The sequence below is a fragment of the Oncorhynchus masou genome, chromosome 14 (assembly GCF_036934945.1).
Source record: "Oncorhynchus masou masou isolate Uvic2021 chromosome 14, UVic_Omas_1.1, whole genome shotgun sequence".
Lineage (NCBI taxonomy): Eukaryota > Metazoa > Chordata > Actinopteri > Salmoniformes > Salmonidae > Oncorhynchus > Oncorhynchus masou.
This window is the reverse complement of record NC_088225.1, coordinates 9560500-9580469: the sequence shown is the minus strand read 5'-3', so window position 1 is coordinate 9580469 and position 19970 is coordinate 9560500. Positions and strand designations below refer to the sequence as shown.

Sequence of the window (19970 nt, the reverse complement as noted above, 5' to 3'; positions counted from 1 at the left end):
CAACAGTGATGTGTCTAAAAGAGACAGTGTGGTATTCTTGTTTTTCTTGTCACCCTGAGGGGAATGTAGCATGTTGCAACTGTTTCAGAACGCAAAAGACAGCAGTTTGGATTTGTATGTGTGTAAGGATGCCTGTGTTTGAGACACAGACAGAGGGCAAGAGAGCAAAAGATGGAGTGAGAGAGGGGGGAGAGTGTGTGTGTGTGTGTGTGTGTGTGTGTGTGTGTGTGTGTGTGTGTGTGTGTGTGTGTGTGTGTGTGTGTGTGTGTGTGTGTGTGCTCCTGGCTGACAGAGAAGCAGAGAGAATGCTGTGGTCTTTAAGAGCAGACAGGCGCCATAAAGACACATACACACAAAACCACACCAACATGCACTCACACATATGAACACCCTCCCTCGTACTCGCTCTCTCTCACACACACATTTCCGACAGGCGTACATGCTGTCTGCAGCACATGCGCATTCAGGCTGCACGCACACACACACACACACACTCACACACACACAAGTGCATGCTGTCTGGCTGATTAGCTTGCAAGGGCTGTCTACAGCATCCAGGGAGACGGCGCTACAGGAGGCAGCAGGGCTTTGCTACGGTGGAGGAACGAAAGAGGAAGGAAAAATAAGGGAAGCCTGAAGCTCTTGGATTAGTTTCAACCTCAGACATAATTTAACCAGCCCAGGTAGACACGGTGGAGTGACTGGGATACTGCGGGGGAAGCTACTGGGAGGAGGACTGTGGACTGTGTGTGTGTTGGGATCATCACTGAGGCACATACGGGGCTGATGCAGCAGGAGGACGACTGGGCCTGCATCCGGTGCGCTGTGGGGGAGGGGCACTTTGCAGAGTAGACGCAACGCAGGGAGACGAGGAGAGAGCCTGTTTTTCCCCACACCGAGAGCTCCGCTGTGATTCTGTAGCCTGACCACCCGTCTGCTAGCAACATCACAGGCCTGGCTCCCTATTTCTCTCTCTCTGTCTCTCCTTCCTTCTCTTTCTCTCTCCATTGCCATTTGTCGGCCGCTCTCTCTCTGTCACTCTCTGTCCTCTTCCTCTGTCCCATCGCTCAATACTACGGTCATCTTTCCCACCCTGCCGTCACCGTCTTTCCATCCCTCCATCCTTCTAAGCTACTCTGTCCTCTTTTATCTCCATCTGTCAGTCTGTCTGACCTATCTTTCATTACAACATCTTGGCTTTTCTCTCTTCCCTCTCCTCCTCCATTGCCTCTCTTTGCCCTTCAGACGGTCCCCCTCTCACTCTCCATCTTCTCCCATCCTATCCTCCCCCTCTCCCCACTCTGCTGTTTGATTTGGGTCAGTTCTGCTCACCAGCTGGGATGAGATGTAGTCTCTGGAGCTTGGGGATCCAGGGGGCTCCTGGCCTGCCGTTTGCGGGGCACCCTCATCTGTGGACCGTCCTCACACTGGGGCCCATATCTGGACGCACTGGGTGGGTGGCCTGCTTCCAGGAGAACTGCATGTAGGGACGGACTGTGAGCACCAGTGGACCCTGTCCTTCTCCCCCTCCACCCCTCGCCCCCCACCCTCGGCGGGGGGAAGCTGTCGCTCTGGAGTGTTCCGGCCTGGCCGGCTGCGGCCTACACGCTGCCCACACACTGACGACGAATCCCTCCTCATGCTGCTGGGACACCTGCAGCGCCCCCACCCCCAGCCCGCTCCACTACCGGTCCTCCTGTCTGGGCAAGCGCCCCTCGCCCCCCGTCACCCTAAGTATGGGCGTGGTAGAAGCCATTGACCCCGCCTCGCCGTCCCCTTGCCCCTCGCCCGTGCCAGGCGGCTACCGGCTGCCCCGGTCTTCCACCAGCTACAGCCAGCTGCAGGGGAGGGGAGGAGGGCCAGACCTGGAGCTGGACCTAGGTGCGGCTGCCGGAGGGGTTCTGGAAGGGTCTGGGATGGCAGCGGAGCGCAGGACACCTCTAGTAGACCTGTTCTGTGAGACCTGCTCGAGACCCTGGCTCATCGGATGGTGGGACCAGGTAGGGCTAGTAGGGCTGGGAGGGGAAGGGAACCAGGCCAGACAGACAGGCAGCCATCTTGTATAGCTGTTTGATTAACTGTTTTTCCACCCTTGCTGTTCTGTGCATTATTTAGGCTGTTATCTGTCCATTCTACTTAGTAGGTGTGATTTTGTTAAGCCGTTGAAGTTTCATGTTGAAAAGAGAACCATGTCAGTTGTGTGCGTTTTAGCTGTGCGGATTGCAGGGACCAGTTGGGACAGGGAAGGAGATGACCTAAAGATGACAGGCATAACAGGATGTATGTTGAGAGACTGTGTGTTTATATTTTCCCTCAGCAAATCTGTTTTCATATTCTATGCATTATTTATGCATGTGGGCACTGAAGGGGAAAAGGCACTGCGTTTTCAGAGTTTATTAACCCTGAACTCCCCCTATAATGTGTCGTCATGCTGCCTGTGGTGCTGGGCGCACTAAACCTCAGCTGCAGTACACTTCAACCTGAAGATAGAAACTCAAAACTGTTCACCTTAGGGACTCATTTCCTCCATTCAAACCACAGACAATATTCCCTTAAAATCGTACAGAAATTCCTATTAAGAAAATCTTTATTACCCTATTGTTACAGCAGGTAGCCTGCTTCATCACAAGATGTTCATCTCCATCCTCACACACACACACACACACACACACGCACGCACGCACGCACGCACACACACACGCACACACACACACGCACACACACGCACACAGGTTAGCCCTTGTGAACCATTGTCTTGTCTGTGCTTTACTGAGATACATACAGCAACATCTTACCCAGCTAGTACTTAACGTTCTCAGAACTGTATGTTTCTTAGAGCTTGGTGAGAGTGTGGTTGTCTTGTGGTTATTTTGCATACAACCTACCCACAACTTTGTGGGAATGTTGCAGAACAGTTGCTTGGCTTTGGAACATTCTCAGCACAAAAATGTCCTAAAAGTTCAAACATGGTTAGATTTAATAGAAATGTTGGTAATGTTGTAGGAACGTTCTCCAACTGGTTTAACATGGGGAATATTCTCAAATAGTTCAGAGTACGTTAAGAAACAATGTGGGAATTTCTGTACTTCAGCATAACGTTTTCTACAGGTTTCCTCATGGTTAAATTTAAATTCATGTTCTCAAAACATTAAGAAAACGTAACATAAAAAACACAAGAAAACATTAGTAACGTTCAAAGAACGTTCTGCAAATGTTATTTAAAATGACATACATTCCGTTCAAAGCGTCAACAAAACTCTCCCTATCCTCTCTCTTGTTAAGTGTGTTCAGGTGTGTTGGCCGCGCCCCGTAATTGGCCACACCTGATCCTAATGAGTGCTTGTTTCCTTTGAAATGGGGTCTATTTGAATAGACTAAAATAGAACATCCTGGTGGCACAGTAGATAAAGAATGGATAAATGGATAAAGAACATACACTACATGACCAAAAGTATGTGGACACCTGCTCGTCAAACATCTCATTCCAAAATAATGGGCATTTATATGGAGTTGGTCCCCTCTGTGCTGCTATAACAGCCTCCACTCTTACTGGAAGGCTTTCCACTAGATGTTGGAACATTGCTGTGAGGACATGCATCCATTCAGCCACAAGAGCATTAGTGAGGTAGGGCAGGCCTGGCTCGTAGTCGGCATTCCAATTAATCCCAAAGGTGTTCGATTGGGTTGAAGTCATGGCTCTGTGCAGGCCAGTCAAGTTGTTCCACGTCGATCTCAACAAACCATTTCTGTATGGACCTTGCTTTGTGCAAGGGGGCATTGTCATGCTGAAACAGGAAAGGGCCTTCCCCAAATAGTTTGCACAAAGTTGAAAACACAGAATTGCTCTAGAATGTCATTGTATGCTGTAGCATTAAGATTTCCCTTCACTGGAACTAAGGGGCCTAGACCCGACCATGAAAAACAGCCCCAGACCATTATTCCTCCTCCGCCAAACTTTACAGTTGGCACCTTGCATTTGGGCAGGTAACGTTCTCCTGGCATCCGCCAAAACCAGATTCATCCGTTGGACTACCAGATGATGAAGCGTGATCCATCACTCCAGAGAACGTGTTTCCACTGCTCCAGAGTCCAATGATATTTACGAGTTCCGCGATTCAGCACTTGGCAGTGCCGTTCTGTGAGCTTGAGTCGCCTACCATTTTGCAGCTGAGCCGTTGTTGCTCTTAGACATTTCCACTTTCACAATAACAGCACTTATAGTTGACCAGGGTAGCTCTGGTGTCACATTGAAAGTCACTGAGCTCTTCAGCAAGGCTACTGTCAATGTTTGTCTATGGAGATTGCATGGCTGTGTGCTCGATTTTATATGCCTGTCATCAATGGATGTGGCTGAAATAGCCGAATTCACTCATTTGAAGTGGTGTCCACATACTTTTGTATGCATAGTGTAAGATCATAGGTTAGAATTTCACTGACACCGTGCCACAATAACAAAATAAATATGTGTGTGATTTTGAAATGTTTCTAAACAGTTAAAAACACTTAACCCAAAACTAAGCTAGCATGTTCTCAGAACGTTATTTAATTACCTTCAAATAAGCTATAATTTCTGTTCTCAGAAGATTAATGAAGACGCCCCGAAAAACTTTCAGGGAACCATAGTAAAAACCTTCTCAGAACCTCCTTGCAACCTAAACATTTACATTCCCAGAACAGGCAACATTTTCACTTCTGTTCTCAGAAAGTAAAAAACAAAAAAAGTACTTATTACCAGTCAGGAAACTTATGGCTTCGTTCCCAGAACCAATAGGAAGCCAAAAAATTACGCTCCCACAACTTCCAAGGAACCAAATGTGCTAGCTGTATCCACTCCCCCCCATCTCTAAGCATACAGTGTTTTTAGCAATCTGCTGAAATATGACAACTCTTGTTTTGATACAAGATAGAGTCCAACAACAGCCTTACCATTACCATTAGCAAAAAAATATATATACAGTACTTTGGTAAACAAAGTGAAATTGAATGGATTGTTGGTTGTGAAAGCTGATTCACCATGCTGTCATCAAAGAGCATTACTGTAAACTGCTATTGTAATGTGAAAAACAGGAAGTGCAGGAAGAGCCTGCCTGTTACAATACATGTCACATTTCCCTGGGTGTCCATATGTTAGTCAGTTATCAGAGGGTTGATGATGCCCCTTTGCGTCTCTCACAGCTTCATCCCGGCATCTTGTGTTCCATCAGTCAGGGGGCCCCATGAGGAAGCACGGTAGCGTGGTGTGGCGTCTGTCTGTGTGTCCTGGCACTGGGGTTGTGTTGGTTGGCAGATTATGACTCAATATAGTAAAGAGATGGAGAGAGAGATTGAGAGAGATTGATCCTGCAGCATAACTGTGTCACTGGGCTTGACTGGCTAACTAGTCTACAGTATCTATCTATCTATCTATCTATCTATCTATCTATCTATCTATCTATCTGACTGTTGTGGTGGCTTCTGACGGAGGGAAAGAGACCTGACTGTTCTAACCGTGTTGAACTGTCACTAATACCTGGTTGGACTGGAATAAGGGATGAGAGAGAGAGAGAGAGAGAGAGAGAGTAATTAAAAATAGAAGTAGGAAGGAATGAGTGAGTGAGAGAGGGAAGGTTGAGAGAGTGGGAGGGAAGGTAGTAAAAGAGGTGAGTAAGAGAGAGAAGGAAATAGAGAGGAAAGGGGAGTAGAGCAGAGAAGAGGAGTAGAGAAATAAGGAGAAGCAGAGAAGAGTGGAGGGAAGAAGAGAGGAGAACACAGGGGAGGGGAGAACACAGGGGAGGGGAGAACAAGGGAGAGGAGAGAAGAGTGGAGGGAAGAAGAGAGGAGAACACAGGGGAGGGGAGAACAAGGGAGAGCAGAGAAGAGCAGATGCGATGAGAGGAGAGGAAAGGAATGGAGAGGAGAGGATTGACCTTGAAAAAGGTCAGAGACACCTGCCTAGTCTCTGAGATTGTCACCCAAGCAGCAGCCGCCTCCCTCCCTCGCTCCCATCATGCTGCAGGACTGACTGTGAGGAGGCAGTTGCTAGGGCAACCTCTATGGTTGCCATGGAGATTATTATGTGTGAAGGATCAGTCAGTGGGACACAGACTGAGGGGACTTGTCCGAATCGCACTGCGCCTGCTTGCACGTGACTGCCTCTGTTAGTAACCAAACACATCCCACTACCAGTCTTCAAGATCCGCTCATGTTTGGTTGAGATATCGCGACAGGAAGTCTATGCAACATTACATTTTCTGTTTAGCCATATGGAACATATGTGTCCTATTCATGCGTCGTGTCTTTCTCTCACCTGCATTCCAGGCAGGTTGTGTGACATCATCACCAAAAGACACAGAACATGGTGTATAAAAAGGGCAGCTCTTCCACCATTGCTCCAACATGCTGTTGCTTTGTCAGGCTCCTGCAGTGGTTGCCTGTCGACAAGGTCATACCGTACCGGGTGAATGTTGTATAGTAAAGCCGTGTGTTCTTTAGGAATTCTACTTCACTATTTTACAGTAGATGTGTGATACATCAGGATCAAACACAATTCATATTTTGCTACATTGTTGACATTGTTGACATTTTGATTGAGGTTAGAGCCGATGTAAAGTATTAGTCTTTGTTTAGTGGTATGACCTGTATCCTGAATGAGGTATAGTGGTTCATATTAACAATGATCATGTGTTCTGTTTCACACATACTCAAGTGCGTATTACAGTTTTTGTCAATCACGTTGGTGCAATTTTCACAAGTATGTGGTACATTTTCAACAGTCTAAGCACAACAATCTAAACTCTAAGTACATTTTCAATTGACTGAGTCGTACAACAAACAAATTCACAGTCACTTGTTCACTGCACCAAATCACTCAATTTGGAAGCGTATTCAATCTGAGTATCTGCTTTTCAAAATGCAATATTCACTGTACTTTTGATATGATTTGTTAACAATACTATTATTTTTATTCAGCACTTCAAAAAGCACTTCAAAAAGAAAGGATCTTAGTTAGTTAGTTAGTTAGTTAGTTAGTTAGTTAAAAATAGTAGTTAAAATGACTTAATGGTGAGCCTGATGTATTGATGACTATACTAAATGTTCTCATGGTATTTCACGGAAAAACAGATTTTGCATGAGTGACTCAAGGGTGAAAGATGTGTTCAACTCCAATGAATGCACAATGAAAGGTTCTGAACATAAGATAGGGGGCATTACAAGTGTTATCAGGTTAGTGGTTTGTACTTAGAGTTTTGAAAATAAACAACTTATACCTGAAACAATGTGCCAGAGTGATTGAAAAAAAAACTTGAAAGAGCATGTGTGAATTGGAAATGTGTGTTTTGTATATCCCAACTCCCCCTGAGACACCCAGGGAGCAATTAGGGTTAAGTGCCTTGCTCAAGGGTACAACGATTGATTTCTTATCTTGTCGGCTCGGGGATAGAAACTAGATAGCATCCGGTTACTGTCCCAATGCTCTAACCACAGATAGAGACCGATGTTTCACCAGATGTATAAAACTGAAGCCTCTGGTTGGAATTTCCACCACCAATATATGGTGAGGAGTGGAAGCTCGGCGGCCGGCAGTATGGGAGAGTATGGCACGAGTTGGAACTGGGTCGATATTATGCAGATTTTCTTATCGAAGCCCAATCTCTTCAAAGCCTGATCTCACTACAGTTTTCTGTTCCAAAACTACAATCTGTTTCGAACAGAGTGTACTACGTTTGTAGACATGATCCTTTGACAAAGTTTTTTTTTTTAATGATGTTTGCAATGAGTGCCATGGCCAATTGAGTTATTGCACAAGCACATGCTAGAACGGGCCGATGGGATGTTGTTAGCTCGTCCTTGGCTCTGCCAACCGCCTTGCTTGTTCTGCCCGCTATGCTTCATCTGCTCCCTTTGAAAATGACACAGATGAACTATCTTGGGTTAGTTATAAATATCTTTACTCTAACCACCAGGCTACCTGCTGCCCATTGTTTTGTTTTTTAAAACAATGTGTTAGATGTATTTTGCTAAAAAGGGATTTGTACAGATTTCCTTTCTTATGGAGTACGATGTGCTATTTTTGGCATGGTATGGAATCCAGTTTGAACATTATTTCAGCGACACTATTCAAGCAATACCTCTAACTTCTGTCTTCTCCTGTTCTTGGTAATAATATAATGCTCTGCCGCTCTCCATCTCTTTCTTCCTCTCTCCATCTCTCTCTCCTTTTCCTCCCCCAGTTTAAGAGGATGTTGAACCGGGAGCTATCTCACCTGTCAGAGATGAGTCGTTCAGGGAACCAGGTGTCTGAATACATCTCCACTACCTTCCTGGGTGAGTCACACCTCCCCTTTCACCTGCACTGGGTCTCTGTCTGTCTTCTATTCCTTATACACCTCAGTCCTCTATCCTCTAGGAAACTAATCAGAGCCCTATGTATGTGGCTCTGGTCAAAAGAAGTGCACTATACGGCTGCCATTTAGAAAGAGGGTTATATTTAAGTTAATACTGACCAGTATAAGGCATTTATTTCATATTTAACCTTTATCCACACTGTTAACCCCAATGTGCTGTCATTACTCAAAACGTTTGAGGAAACGCGTTGAACTTAATATATCTGAGTACAGTTACTTAAAGTGATTTAGTAGTTATTAATCCAACTGATAGAGTTACTGTGAGCTTGTAGGGGGTCCTGATTTGAGTTGTATCAGAGTAATGCCCCCTCTAAGCCACGCCTCCAATATAATTTCCCAGTGTGCCTTGCCTTTTTGAGTGAATTGTGGAATCGTCACACATGACTGTATTTGTTAGTAACAGAAACACTGATGTCCTATGGCCTTCCCCAAGTGAATTCCTAGTTCAAATCAAATTTCAAATCAAAATCAAATTTATTTATATAGCCCTTCGTACAGCAGCTGATATCTCAAAGTGCTGTACAGAAACCCAGCCTAAAACCCCAAACAGCAAGCAATGCAGGTGTAGAAGCACGGTGGCTAGGAAAAACTCCCTAGAAAGGCCAAAACCTAGGAAGAAACCTAGAGAGGAACCAGGCTATGTGGGGTGGCCAGTCCTCTTCTGGCTGTACCGGGTGGAGATTATAACAGAACATGGCCAAGATGTTCAAATGTTCATAAATGACCAGCATGGTCGAATAATAATAAGGCAGAACAGTTGAAACTGGAGCAGCAGCACGGTCAGGTGGACTGGGGACAGCAAGGAGTCATCATGTCAGGTAGTCCTGGGGCATGGTCCTAGGGCTCAGGTCCTCCGAGAGAGAGAAAGAAAGAGAGAACAAGAGAATTAGAGAACGCACACTTAGATTCACACAGGACACCGAATAGGACAGGAGAAGTACTCCAGATATAACAAACTGACCCTAGCACCCCGACACATAAACTACTGCAGCATAAGTACTGGAGGCTGAGACAGGAGGGGTCGGGAGACACTGTGGCCCCATCCCATCATAGTTGAATGTTATCATTATAATTAAACATTACATATCTCATAAGGCCTTATTTTGAGGCCTAGATTTACTCTAATACAGTGACTTGAAACTCATGGTTGACAGGCCACATCAGGGAACTTTCCCAAAATTTCAAAAAAATCTAGGTTGAAGGATTTCCAGCAATCTTCTAACCCAGATTTCTGGAAAACCTGGGAAATATACCAGACTTCTGCAAGTCACTTTAGCCTGGCTTGCAAAGGGATGTGTAATTCCTATTGGAATCCAGCCAGAGTTAGGCTATCCAACAGTAGAACTGTGTATTCACTCACAACCTGCATTCATCATGACTGCCAGGGTTAGGAACAGTGTGAGGAGACTACCTAAGCCATTTCAATTGGAACAACCATTTCTGTGACGGGTGCAAAAAATCGAATTAATTTATTGGATTAGTTTAGAAAAAATTATGTTATTTAACTGTGTTTTACATAAGATGAATCAATCAATCACTCAATGTACATGCAAAAACACAGATATTAAAAACAATTCCAGGAAATCAACCTGCAGTAGAGCATGCTGGGGGAAAAAAGTTAATTTGTTGTCATAACTTTAGAACATTGAGTTAATGTGATTTCGTTTTGAGTCAGTACCACATAAACATTTGATGTAATAATAACTTTGAGTTCCACTTACTCAAAGTATTTGAGTTTAAAAAGCCTTGGGGTTTACAGTGCAGGCAGTCATTTAGACCGGGGTCTCTTTACAAGTGAGCCCTGTAATGATGCATACTATAGAGATGTAGTACACTATAGCCTTTATAATAATAAGTTATAAATGCATGCTTATAACAAGCATTCGAAAGTATTCTAATTAACCTCTGACCTCCATGTCTCCTCCAGATAAGCAGAATGAGGTAGAGATCCCATCTCCGACCCTGCGGGAGCGGGAACGGGACAAGCCCATGTGTCATATCAGTGGAGTGAAGAAGCTGACACACAGCTCCAGCCTGTCCATCAACACCACCATGCCACGCTTCGGAGTCAAGACTGAACAGGAGGATGCACTGGCCAGGGTACGGTATACCTGTACTGGATCTGGGATCTGTGGACCCTTACACATAGTCACACATGAACACTCAGTCACTTCGAAGATTATTTAAAATGACATATCCTGCTGAGACCCAGTGAAAAAAAGCTTTATGAATTATGACTTTTTTTAGGAGTGAAATAAACATTTTACAACATTTATTTTATTATTTTATTTTATTGTATATGCACTGTAGTGGATATTATGATGAGGTGAATATTATATTTGTACAATTTTTCATATGTGTACAGTAAGTGAAAAATACAGGATATTTATACACAATCTCTTATTTCGCTCTTATTTAATGTAAGAAAAAATATATTACACTGCTCTGAAAACTCAGCAAACTATTCCACAGATACACTCTATATACAAAAATATGTGGACATCCCTTCAAATTAGTGGATTTGGCTATTTCAGCCACACCCGTTGCTGACAGGTATGTAAAATCGAGCACACAGCCATGTAATCTCCATAGACAAACATTGGCAGTAGAATGGCCTTCCTGAAGAGCTCAGTGACTTTCAACGTGGCACCGTCATAGGATGCCACCTTTCCAACAAGTCAGTTTGTCAAATTTCTGCCCTGCTAGAGCTGCCCCGGTCAACTGAAAGTGCTGATATTGTGAAATGGAAACGTCTAGGAGCAACCATGGCTCAGCCACAAAGTGGTAGACCACACAAGCTCAAAGAACGAGACTGCTGAGTACTGAAGCACGTAGCGTGTAAAAATGGTCTGTCCTCGGTTGCAACACACTACTGAGTTCCAAACTTCCTCTGGTAGCAACGTCAGCACAATAACTGTTAGTCTGGAGCTTAATGAAATGGGTTTCCATGGCCGAGCGGATGCACACAAGCCTAAGATCACCATGCACAATGCCAAGCGTCGGCTGGAATGGTGTAAAGTGCGCCACCATTGGCGAGATTTACTCTTCATTGTCTGATGGATAAATCTAGGTTTGATGGCTGTCAGGAGAACGCTAACTAGTGCATAGTGCTAACTATAAAGTTTGGTGGAGGAGGAATGATGGTCTGGAGCTGTTTTTCTTGGTTCAGGCTAGGCCCCTTAGTTCCAGTGAAAGGAAATCTAAACACTACAGCATACAATGACATTCAAGACGATTCTGTGCTTCCAATGATTCTGTGCTTCCAACAACAGTTTTGGGAAGGCCCTTTCCTGTTTCAGCATGACAATGCCTGCACAAAGCCAGGTCCATACAGAAATTGTTTGTTGAGATCGGTATGAAAGAACTTGACCGGCCTGCACAGAGCCATGACCTCAACCCCATTGAACACCTTTGGGATGAATTGGAACGCCGACTGCGAGCCAGGTGTAATCGCCCAACATCAGTGCCTGACCTCAATAATGCTCTTGTGGCTGAATGGAAGCAAGTCCCCACAGCAATGTTCCAACAGCTAGTGAAAAGCCATCCCAGAAGAGTGGAAGCTGTTATAGCAGCAAAGGTGTGGACCAACTCCATATTAATGCACATGATTTTAGAATGAGACGTTCGACAAGAGCAGGTGTCCACATACTTTTGGTCATGTACTGTATTTACTTACTGGAAACAATTTGAATATCAAACTCACAAAAATGATGATTACCTATTTACATACATGTACTGTCTTCTTTAAATAAAATGTGCTAAATTGAGATGGCAGCCGTTTAAAATAAAAAAAACAGGATGAGAAAGTACAAAGTCACACCCCCCACATGATATCATTGAATACACCAGAATGTCCCCTCAAAGGTACAACAGGATTTAACACAGTGGCATGTATGGCCTCTGTGATACGTCCCAAAACGTCCATCTCCATTAGAGTGGACAAAAATGAAATGGTTTGATTTATTGATCTTTATTGGTATCTGGAGGGATTAAATGGAGTCATATGTCAAGTCAAATTCTGGGTATGTGTACATTTACTTGGCAAATAAAGCTGATTCTGTTTCTGATTCTGATGTCTGTTGACCAGGAGCTGGATGACTTGAATAAGTGGGGCCTTAATATCTTTCGTCTGGCTGAGTTCTCCAATAATAGGCCTCTCAGCTGCATCATGTTCGCCATCTTCCAGGTGGGTGAAAAGCAGTGGTTTTATCCAATAGATTTTCGGTAAGAGTGGTCATATAGACTTAATGTAGACTTTGCTGTTCATATACGTGTATAGGATCCTGAGTGTTTGCGTGACACTGTGTTTTCCTTCCCTGTAGGAGAGGGATCTGTTGAAGACGTTTCGAATCCCTGTCGACACCTTCGTGACCTACGTTATGACCCTGGAGGACCACTACCATGCCAACGTGGCCTACCACAACAGCCTCCACGCCGCTGACGTCACACAGTCCACCCACGTCCTGCTGTCCACTCCGGCTCTGGACGTAAGAACCACATTTCACCCCACACTGAGGCTACGTCTAACAACAGCTAACTTGAAGCACACAGCTGCACTCTGACTGCCATCGCACATTCATGTCCTGTAGGCTGTTCTAAAACGTGATTGGTTACACTGGGTTCTATCTCTCTCTCTCTCTGTCAGGCTGTGTTCACTGATCTGGAGATCCTGGCTGCGTTATTCGCTGCTGCCATCCATGATGTGGATCATCCTGGCGTGTCCAACCAGTTCCTCATCAATACCAGTGAGTCCTTGCAATGGAGAAAGGAGGAGACAGGACGCTGTACAGTACACTGCATTATAACTGAATAAAGCTCCCTGAACCACGTCTCAGTTGAGCTCAACACACCAGTCAGTGTAGCACGGCTGATAACGTAAAAGGAAAATGTCAGAGTCAGCACTGTAATGTGAAAAGGTCACTAGTGGGGTGTGTCTACAGGTGCTCTGACCTAGTATGTGTTCTGTACTGACCCGAGGTGTTCTGTCTGTCCTCTTCCCCCAGACTCGGAGCTGGCTCTGATGTACAACGATGAGTCAGTCCTGGAGAACCACCACCTGGCTGTGGGCTTCAAGCTGCTCCACGAGGACAACTGTGACATCTTCCAGAACCTCAGCAAGAGGCAGAGACAGAGCCTGCGCAAGCTCGTTATCGATATGGTGAGGCTCCTGCCCCTCACACTCACCCACTAATGGGCTGCTCCGCTGACCCAGTAAGGGGCGGGGCTTATAAGAGTTATTTAAATGTTATTTTCTATTTTTTTTGTTTGTTTTTGTTTGACCTCCTCCTTTAATTGACCTCTCAAGGTGTTGGCGACAGATATGTCCAAGCACATGAGTTTGCTGGCTGATCTGAAGACCATGGTGGAGACAAAGAAGGTGACCAGTTCAGGAGTGCTCCTGCTCGACCACTACACTGACCGCATCCAGGTGAGCTTTCCCCTCTGACCTCTAAACATAAGCTGGAGAAAATTCACAACGCCTACCGTGCACTGGTGATACCTGACCTTATGTGTGTGTCTGCAGGTGCTGAGGAACATGGTGCACTGTGCGGACCTAAGTAACCCCACCAAGCCCCTGGTCGTGTACAGAGAGTGGACTGAGCGCATCATGGAGGAGTTCTTTAGACAGGGGGACAAGGAGAGGGAGAGAGGCATGGAGATCAGCCCCATGTGTGACAAACACACTGCTTCTGTGGAGAAGAGTCAGGTTAGGAATCATACACACAAGTCACATTTTGGGATCACTTTCAAAGTAATTATAAAAGCTTAATGCTTATATATGCTTTCTTAATAGTACGATTGATGTTTATAAATGTCATCTCATGTTGCTTACACAAATTCCTTAGCCGTGTAATGTGCTTGTTATTAGTGTGATGTTTGTTAGTGTGTTTGATTCTCCTGGTGTTGTGTGCTGTAGGTGGGCTTCATCGACTACATTGTGCACCCTCTGTGGGAGACGTGGGGGGACCTGGTGCACCCTGATGCCCAGGACATCCTGGACACTCTGGAGGACAACAGGGACTGGTACCAGAGCACCATCCCCCAGAGCCCCATCTCCCCACCCCCAATCCCCCTCGGCCCAGACAAGAGGCTCAACGCCTGCATCGACAAGTTCCAGTTCAAGCTCACCTTGGATGACGACACCGAGGGAGGACAGGAGGAGGAAGAAGAGGAGGAGGAGGGGAAAACCACCCCCAATCACATGGTGCTGGACTGCAGTCAGGGAGAGGAGGAAGACAAGAAAGAAGAGGAGGAAGGAGAGGACGTGTTAAAGGATGAAAGGGAAGGAGACATCATCGAGGAGGAAGGGGAAGTAGGGATGGAGGAGGAGGTAGAGGAGGAGGAGGAGGAGGAGAAGAGGAGAGTTCTTCAGAAAGCTCAGTCAGGGGTGGAGATACACTCTGACACAAGCCCCGTGGAGGACTGCGAGGAGGAAGACTCCTCCTCACCAGCTGATGACACATGAGTTCCGCTCCTCTCTCCCTGGCCACACCCCACATGCACACACCACGCCCCTGTTGTCCACCCTTTATTTCCAATGGCCAAATCCCAAGATCAAATAAGACTACATAGACCTTAGACAATAGACCTTTAAATCTATTTTTCAAAAAGGGAACACAAATAATATTGCTTAAAGAAAAGCTATTTACACAGCAACTGTAGATTTGGAGTTGGAGCTGGAGGTGTTTCTTCCAGCTGATGCTATGAGGAACAGCTATGAGGACAAAGAGGAACATAGAGAAGCATTAATAATGGGCCATTGAAGACAGTGTAGCACTGGAACTGAAACACACACACATAAACATGCACAAACTCACCTCCACACACAAACACACCTCACTCACACACTTTGATTCATGGGGGAAAAAAACTCTGAAGTCTACACACGAGAATGTGTGTGTTTGTGTGTGTGTTTGACTCTGATTGGTAACGAATCTCTTTGGAAAAAGCCATCTCTATATGGAGTATTAACTAGTGTCAGTCAGTATTACTAGTTCATGTTTGTTAGAATTCAACAAGAACTCTGTTTTTTTCAGAGTGACTTATTTTCCATTTCTGTCGGAAAGAAGACTACAGATATCTATCTATAGAGGAGGAGTGGCGCGAGAAAAGAAGAGAGGATTACGTTTAATAAAGAAAGGAAGACGCTGTGATGAGGGGACCTGAGGGTCCCGCCTCCATTTTCCCATTTTCCCTTTATGAAGAAGCGCTACCGGTGCAAGATGGCTGTGTGCCTTTCTGGAAACACCAGCTCCTGAAACATGAGGCTGTCGTGAAGCAATGCATCGTGGGACAGGAGTGTCTGCTTTTGTCTTCATTTTTGATTGTCTCTTGTTCAAAGATCTATTGTAACTGTTCATGATTTAGTGCGTGTGCGTGTGCGTGTGTGCGCGTGCGTGTGCGTGTGCGTGTGCGTGTGTGCGTGTGTGCGCGCGTGCGCGCGTGCGTGCGTGCGTGCGTGTGTGTGTGTGTGTGTGTGTGTGAGTGTGCGTGTGTCACATGCTCAGTCTGTTTCTGTGGTGACAGGTTTTCAGCTGTAAGTCTTCCTTTGTTGCTTTTCAAGTTGATGAGACGTTTCAGAACTCGCAGATAAGGAGAAGTCACTATCACTACACCACCACACCTGCTGCTTGTGGACTCTCCAGTTTTTACATACGAAAATTATTTTTATTTTTTACTTTCTGAGGATAAGCCATGAGATACTTTGGAGTATATGTTCTGCCTGTTTTCTATTTATTCTTGTTTTTTGCTAAATATGTTTGAAGGATTAGGATAATATCATCAGCAGCACAAATTCACATTCCATCTCTTACCCAGTCACACGGTATTTATTCACCAGTCTCTTCTCACTCACTGCATCAGTTGTCACCAAAGCAACAGATTGGAAACTGATGAGGGGAGAGATGCTTTGACGGGGCAGACTGAGAGGATTTTGTCACGGTGATTTCAGGATGGGAGGGAATCGAAAGAACGAGCTTGGCCAGAAAGGAGGCTGTTCAGACAGTCACACACAGCCATTCTTGTTACGTTTTAAGCTTTTCTGCCTTAATGTCAAATGCAGGATACATACCTGCCTCTATGTAGATTTATAAGATACATTCAAAATATCCTAGTATATTTATACCATGTCTGTATGCCTCTATCTGTGAGTGTCTGTGTGTCTATACACAATGTACCCAGCATCAGCATATGGACAGGAACATTTTATGGCCAATATTAAGAATGTGTTGTGTCAGTTACGAGGGCCCAATAAGTAGGCCAATTTAGCTCCAGGGAATGCAGGTCAAATGAGTGGTAAACCAATAGCTGTTGCAGACCGGATGTCGAGTAAGTATATTTTCTCACAATACTTTTTCTGGTTGAAAATAACGTCTGTCTTGGGCTGATTAAATGTCTGATGTTATGTTGAGAAAGAGACAGACAGACAGACAGACAGACAGACAGACAGACAGACAGACAGAGAAAGAGACAAACAGACAGACAGAGAAAGAGACAAACAGACAGACAGACAGAGAAAGAGACAGACAGACAGAGAAAGAGAAAGACAGACAGAGAGACAGACAGACAGACAGACAGACAGACAGACAGACAGACAGACAGACAGACAGACAGACAGACAGACAGAGAAAGAGACAAACAGACAGACAGACCGACAGAGAAAGAGACAGACAGACAGAGAAAGAGAAAGACAGACAGACAGAGAGAGAGAGAGACAGACAGACAGAGAAAGAGACAAACAGACAGACAGACAGAGAAAGAGAAAGACAGACAGACAGACAGACAGAGAGCGAGAGAGACCTTTCTCTTGTCATGTGTTGTGTGTCATCACTCACTAGAATCACCATCCTAGCTGTATGAGGTCATGGTCACAGGATTGATCAGCACACAGCTTGAATAGGTCTCAGTTTGACTTGGAGTTGTTGACAGGGTAAAAAAACTACAACATAAGTATAGCTGGTTTCTGCTGGTCGGTAACGTAGCTCAGCCTGTGCCTGATGGAAAAGAGGCCTGAGATCCATCCAGTCCAGCTCTGTGATTGGCTGGAGCAGCATTGCGGTGTCACCGCACAGGCCTTTAATTGTTGGAATATGGGAATCCAACGTTACTGTCTCAGTACCTGGAGTAGGAGATTCCCATGAAGCTTCCCCCTGTCTTTGAAGATATATGGCTTTGTTTATCTGGCTTTTTGTTTTGTCATGAGCTATAAAAACAAATAAATATTTGATTGCCATTTTAACACAATACTGTAGCGATCATTTCTTATTAAGAAATTATTCTGTTGATGAATTACTGACATTCTTTTTAAATATTGAAAAGAAAACCATGGAAAATACCACAAGTGTTTTCTTTGAACAGTTTGTGTACAGTTTTTATTTTTGTATCATTCTGGTGGATGGTCTAGACACGCAACTATAATGACATATTGATAATATAACTATTAGCATTATCACAGCTTGTTTTGTATATTTTGTAATGTTGGATTGTAAATTACAAATTTATTCAGGTCATTATCATTGATAATTAACCACGTTTAGTTATAAGAAAATAACTAAATCGGTTAAACACTACTGGCCACACCATCATGCTTTCCTTCTCTTTTTCTGTCCTCATCTTTCCTCTGTCTTTCTCTTTTGTGCTATCATTTTTATCACACAGAGAAGTGTGTAAATTTCATTATTAGATTAATTAGATAGATTGGATGAATCAGGATTAGATTAATCATCAGAAAAATGAAAATGTTTTGTACCCAAACTTTATATTAAGGGAGGTTGTAGGGTAGACAATGTGGTTAAAGTAGTATGTGGGTACAGTATGTGTTTTTTTTTAGGATTTGGTAGTTATGTCTCTCACTGGTTCCGTTGGACCTGGTTTCAAGCCTTAGTTTTTTTCTATTGTGCTATTCCATGTTTGCCCATTCCATATTGCTCAAGTCATAATCAATGAAAACTATTCATTATCAATATGCCATGTAGGAGTGATTGTGAGTAATTGACAGATGTGTATGGGTGAAGCGAGAGGTAAAATAAACAAGAGGGTTTTGAGGGAGACATTGCGTAGCCATTTTGAAATGAGCACCTCCACTTCTTGGTCACTTTTGTCATATTAGACTCCCTCTGAGAACAATTATCTGGGCTTTAAATCATGTGTTACTTGTTCACAAGTTAGGAAAATTATATAAATGGAAAAAACACCATGAAATGATTGTAATATTTGTAAATTATATTGCTGTAATGTGTAAAATGTGTCCAAGTTATTTTTTATTATATTATTTTTATGAAAGGTTTTCTTCTGAGAGAACTGAGGTGTTATTTTGTGAATAAAATGCATTTAATAAGCAAACAGCTATATAATACAATTATATATCAGTATATTTTTATTTTATTTCACTGTTCGGTACTGTAAAGTGTGTTAAAATTACAAATAAAGGAAGATTTTTTAAATAATATAAGCAAAGAGAAATACTGTGGCTACTGTGTGTGCTTAATAATGTTATCAGAGATGATAAAAAAGGAGTAGACGAAAAGGTCAAGATCTTCAATAGTCTGGTTTATTGTGGTTTATAAAGTGAATGTGAATACTATGCTTCCACACCATATTTTTATTTTGAGAGAATCCGTGTATGAGTAGGCCTACATGTTTATCAAAGACGATCTAAACGATTAGTAAGAATGGGCTACAGAGACTTACTTCCATTGCACACCATGAGGATTCTCAATACATATGATAAACCCCATCGCAGAAATTGATGGACTCCTTTCAGCCTGACAGTTTCAGGCTACGCTGTCTAATTGTTTGGTTTGCCTTGATCATAGCTACCTCTCTTATAATTATGAAGTATTTTCAGTGGTGGAAAAAGTACCGTATTATCATACTTGAGTAAAAGTAAAGATACCTTAATAGAAAATGACTCAAGTAAAAGTGAAAGTCACTCAGTAAAAAAGTACTATGGTAGTATTTGGTTTTAAATATACTTAAGTATCAAAAGTTAAAGTATACATAATTTCAAATTCCTTATATTAAGCAAACCAGACGGTACTATTTTCTTGTTTTTTATATTTACGGACAGCCAGGTGCTATCTCCAATACTCAGAGATAATACTCAGAGATAATACTCAGAGATAATTTATAAATTAATATGTATATGTATGTTTAGTGAGTCCACCAGATCAGAGGGATCTTTTCTTGATAAATGCATTTATTGGACCATTTTCCTGTTCTACTAAGCATTCAAAATGTAGCGAGTACTTTTGGGTGTCAGGGAAAATGTATGGAGTAAAAAGTACATTATTCTTTTTAAGGATGTAGTGAAATAAAAGTTGTCAAAAATACAAATAGTAAAGTACAGAATCTGCCAAAAACTACTTAAGTAGTACTTAAAAGTATTTTTACTTAACCTCTACGGGATCGGTGTCTGTCTCCCCCCCCCATGCGGGATGGTTGATCTAACATAGGCTAATGCGATTAGCATGAGATCGTGAGAAAATGAAAAAATCCCAGGACATAGACATATCTGATATGGCAGAAAGCTTAAATTCTTGTTAATCTAACTGCACTGTCCAATTTACAGTAGCTATTAAAGAAGAC

General features: G+C 43.6%; 1 protein-coding gene across 2 annotated transcripts in view; it reads left to right on the top strand.

The window, feature by feature from the left end:
- Window positions 1-18839, top strand: part of LOC135554145 (3',5'-cyclic-AMP phosphodiesterase 4C-like) — a 33694-nt gene extending 14855 nt beyond the window's left edge. The window contains exons 1-10 of one of the 2 annotated variants that reach the window (XM_064986241.1): window positions 526-2000; window positions 8211-8304; window positions 10312-10484; window positions 12472-12570; window positions 12707-12871; window positions 13030-13129; window positions 13388-13542; window positions 13690-13812; window positions 13909-14091; window positions 14302-18839. In XM_064986241.1, coding sequence (XP_064842313.1) covers window positions 1737-2000; window positions 8211-8304; window positions 10312-10484; window positions 12472-12570; window positions 12707-12871; window positions 13030-13129; window positions 13388-13542; window positions 13690-13812; window positions 13909-14091; window positions 14302-14850 — 1905 coding nt within the window. In that variant the 5' untranslated portion in view covers window positions 526-1736 and the 3' untranslated portion in view covers window positions 14851-18839. Of the gene's footprint in view, window positions 1-525; window positions 2001-8210; window positions 8305-10311; window positions 10485-12471; window positions 12571-12706; window positions 12872-13029; window positions 13130-13387; window positions 13543-13689; window positions 13813-13908; window positions 14092-14301 lie in introns of those variants that run through there. The other variant, XM_064986240.1, reaches the window with a different exon arrangement.
- Window positions 18840-19970: the final 1131 nt, after the last annotated feature.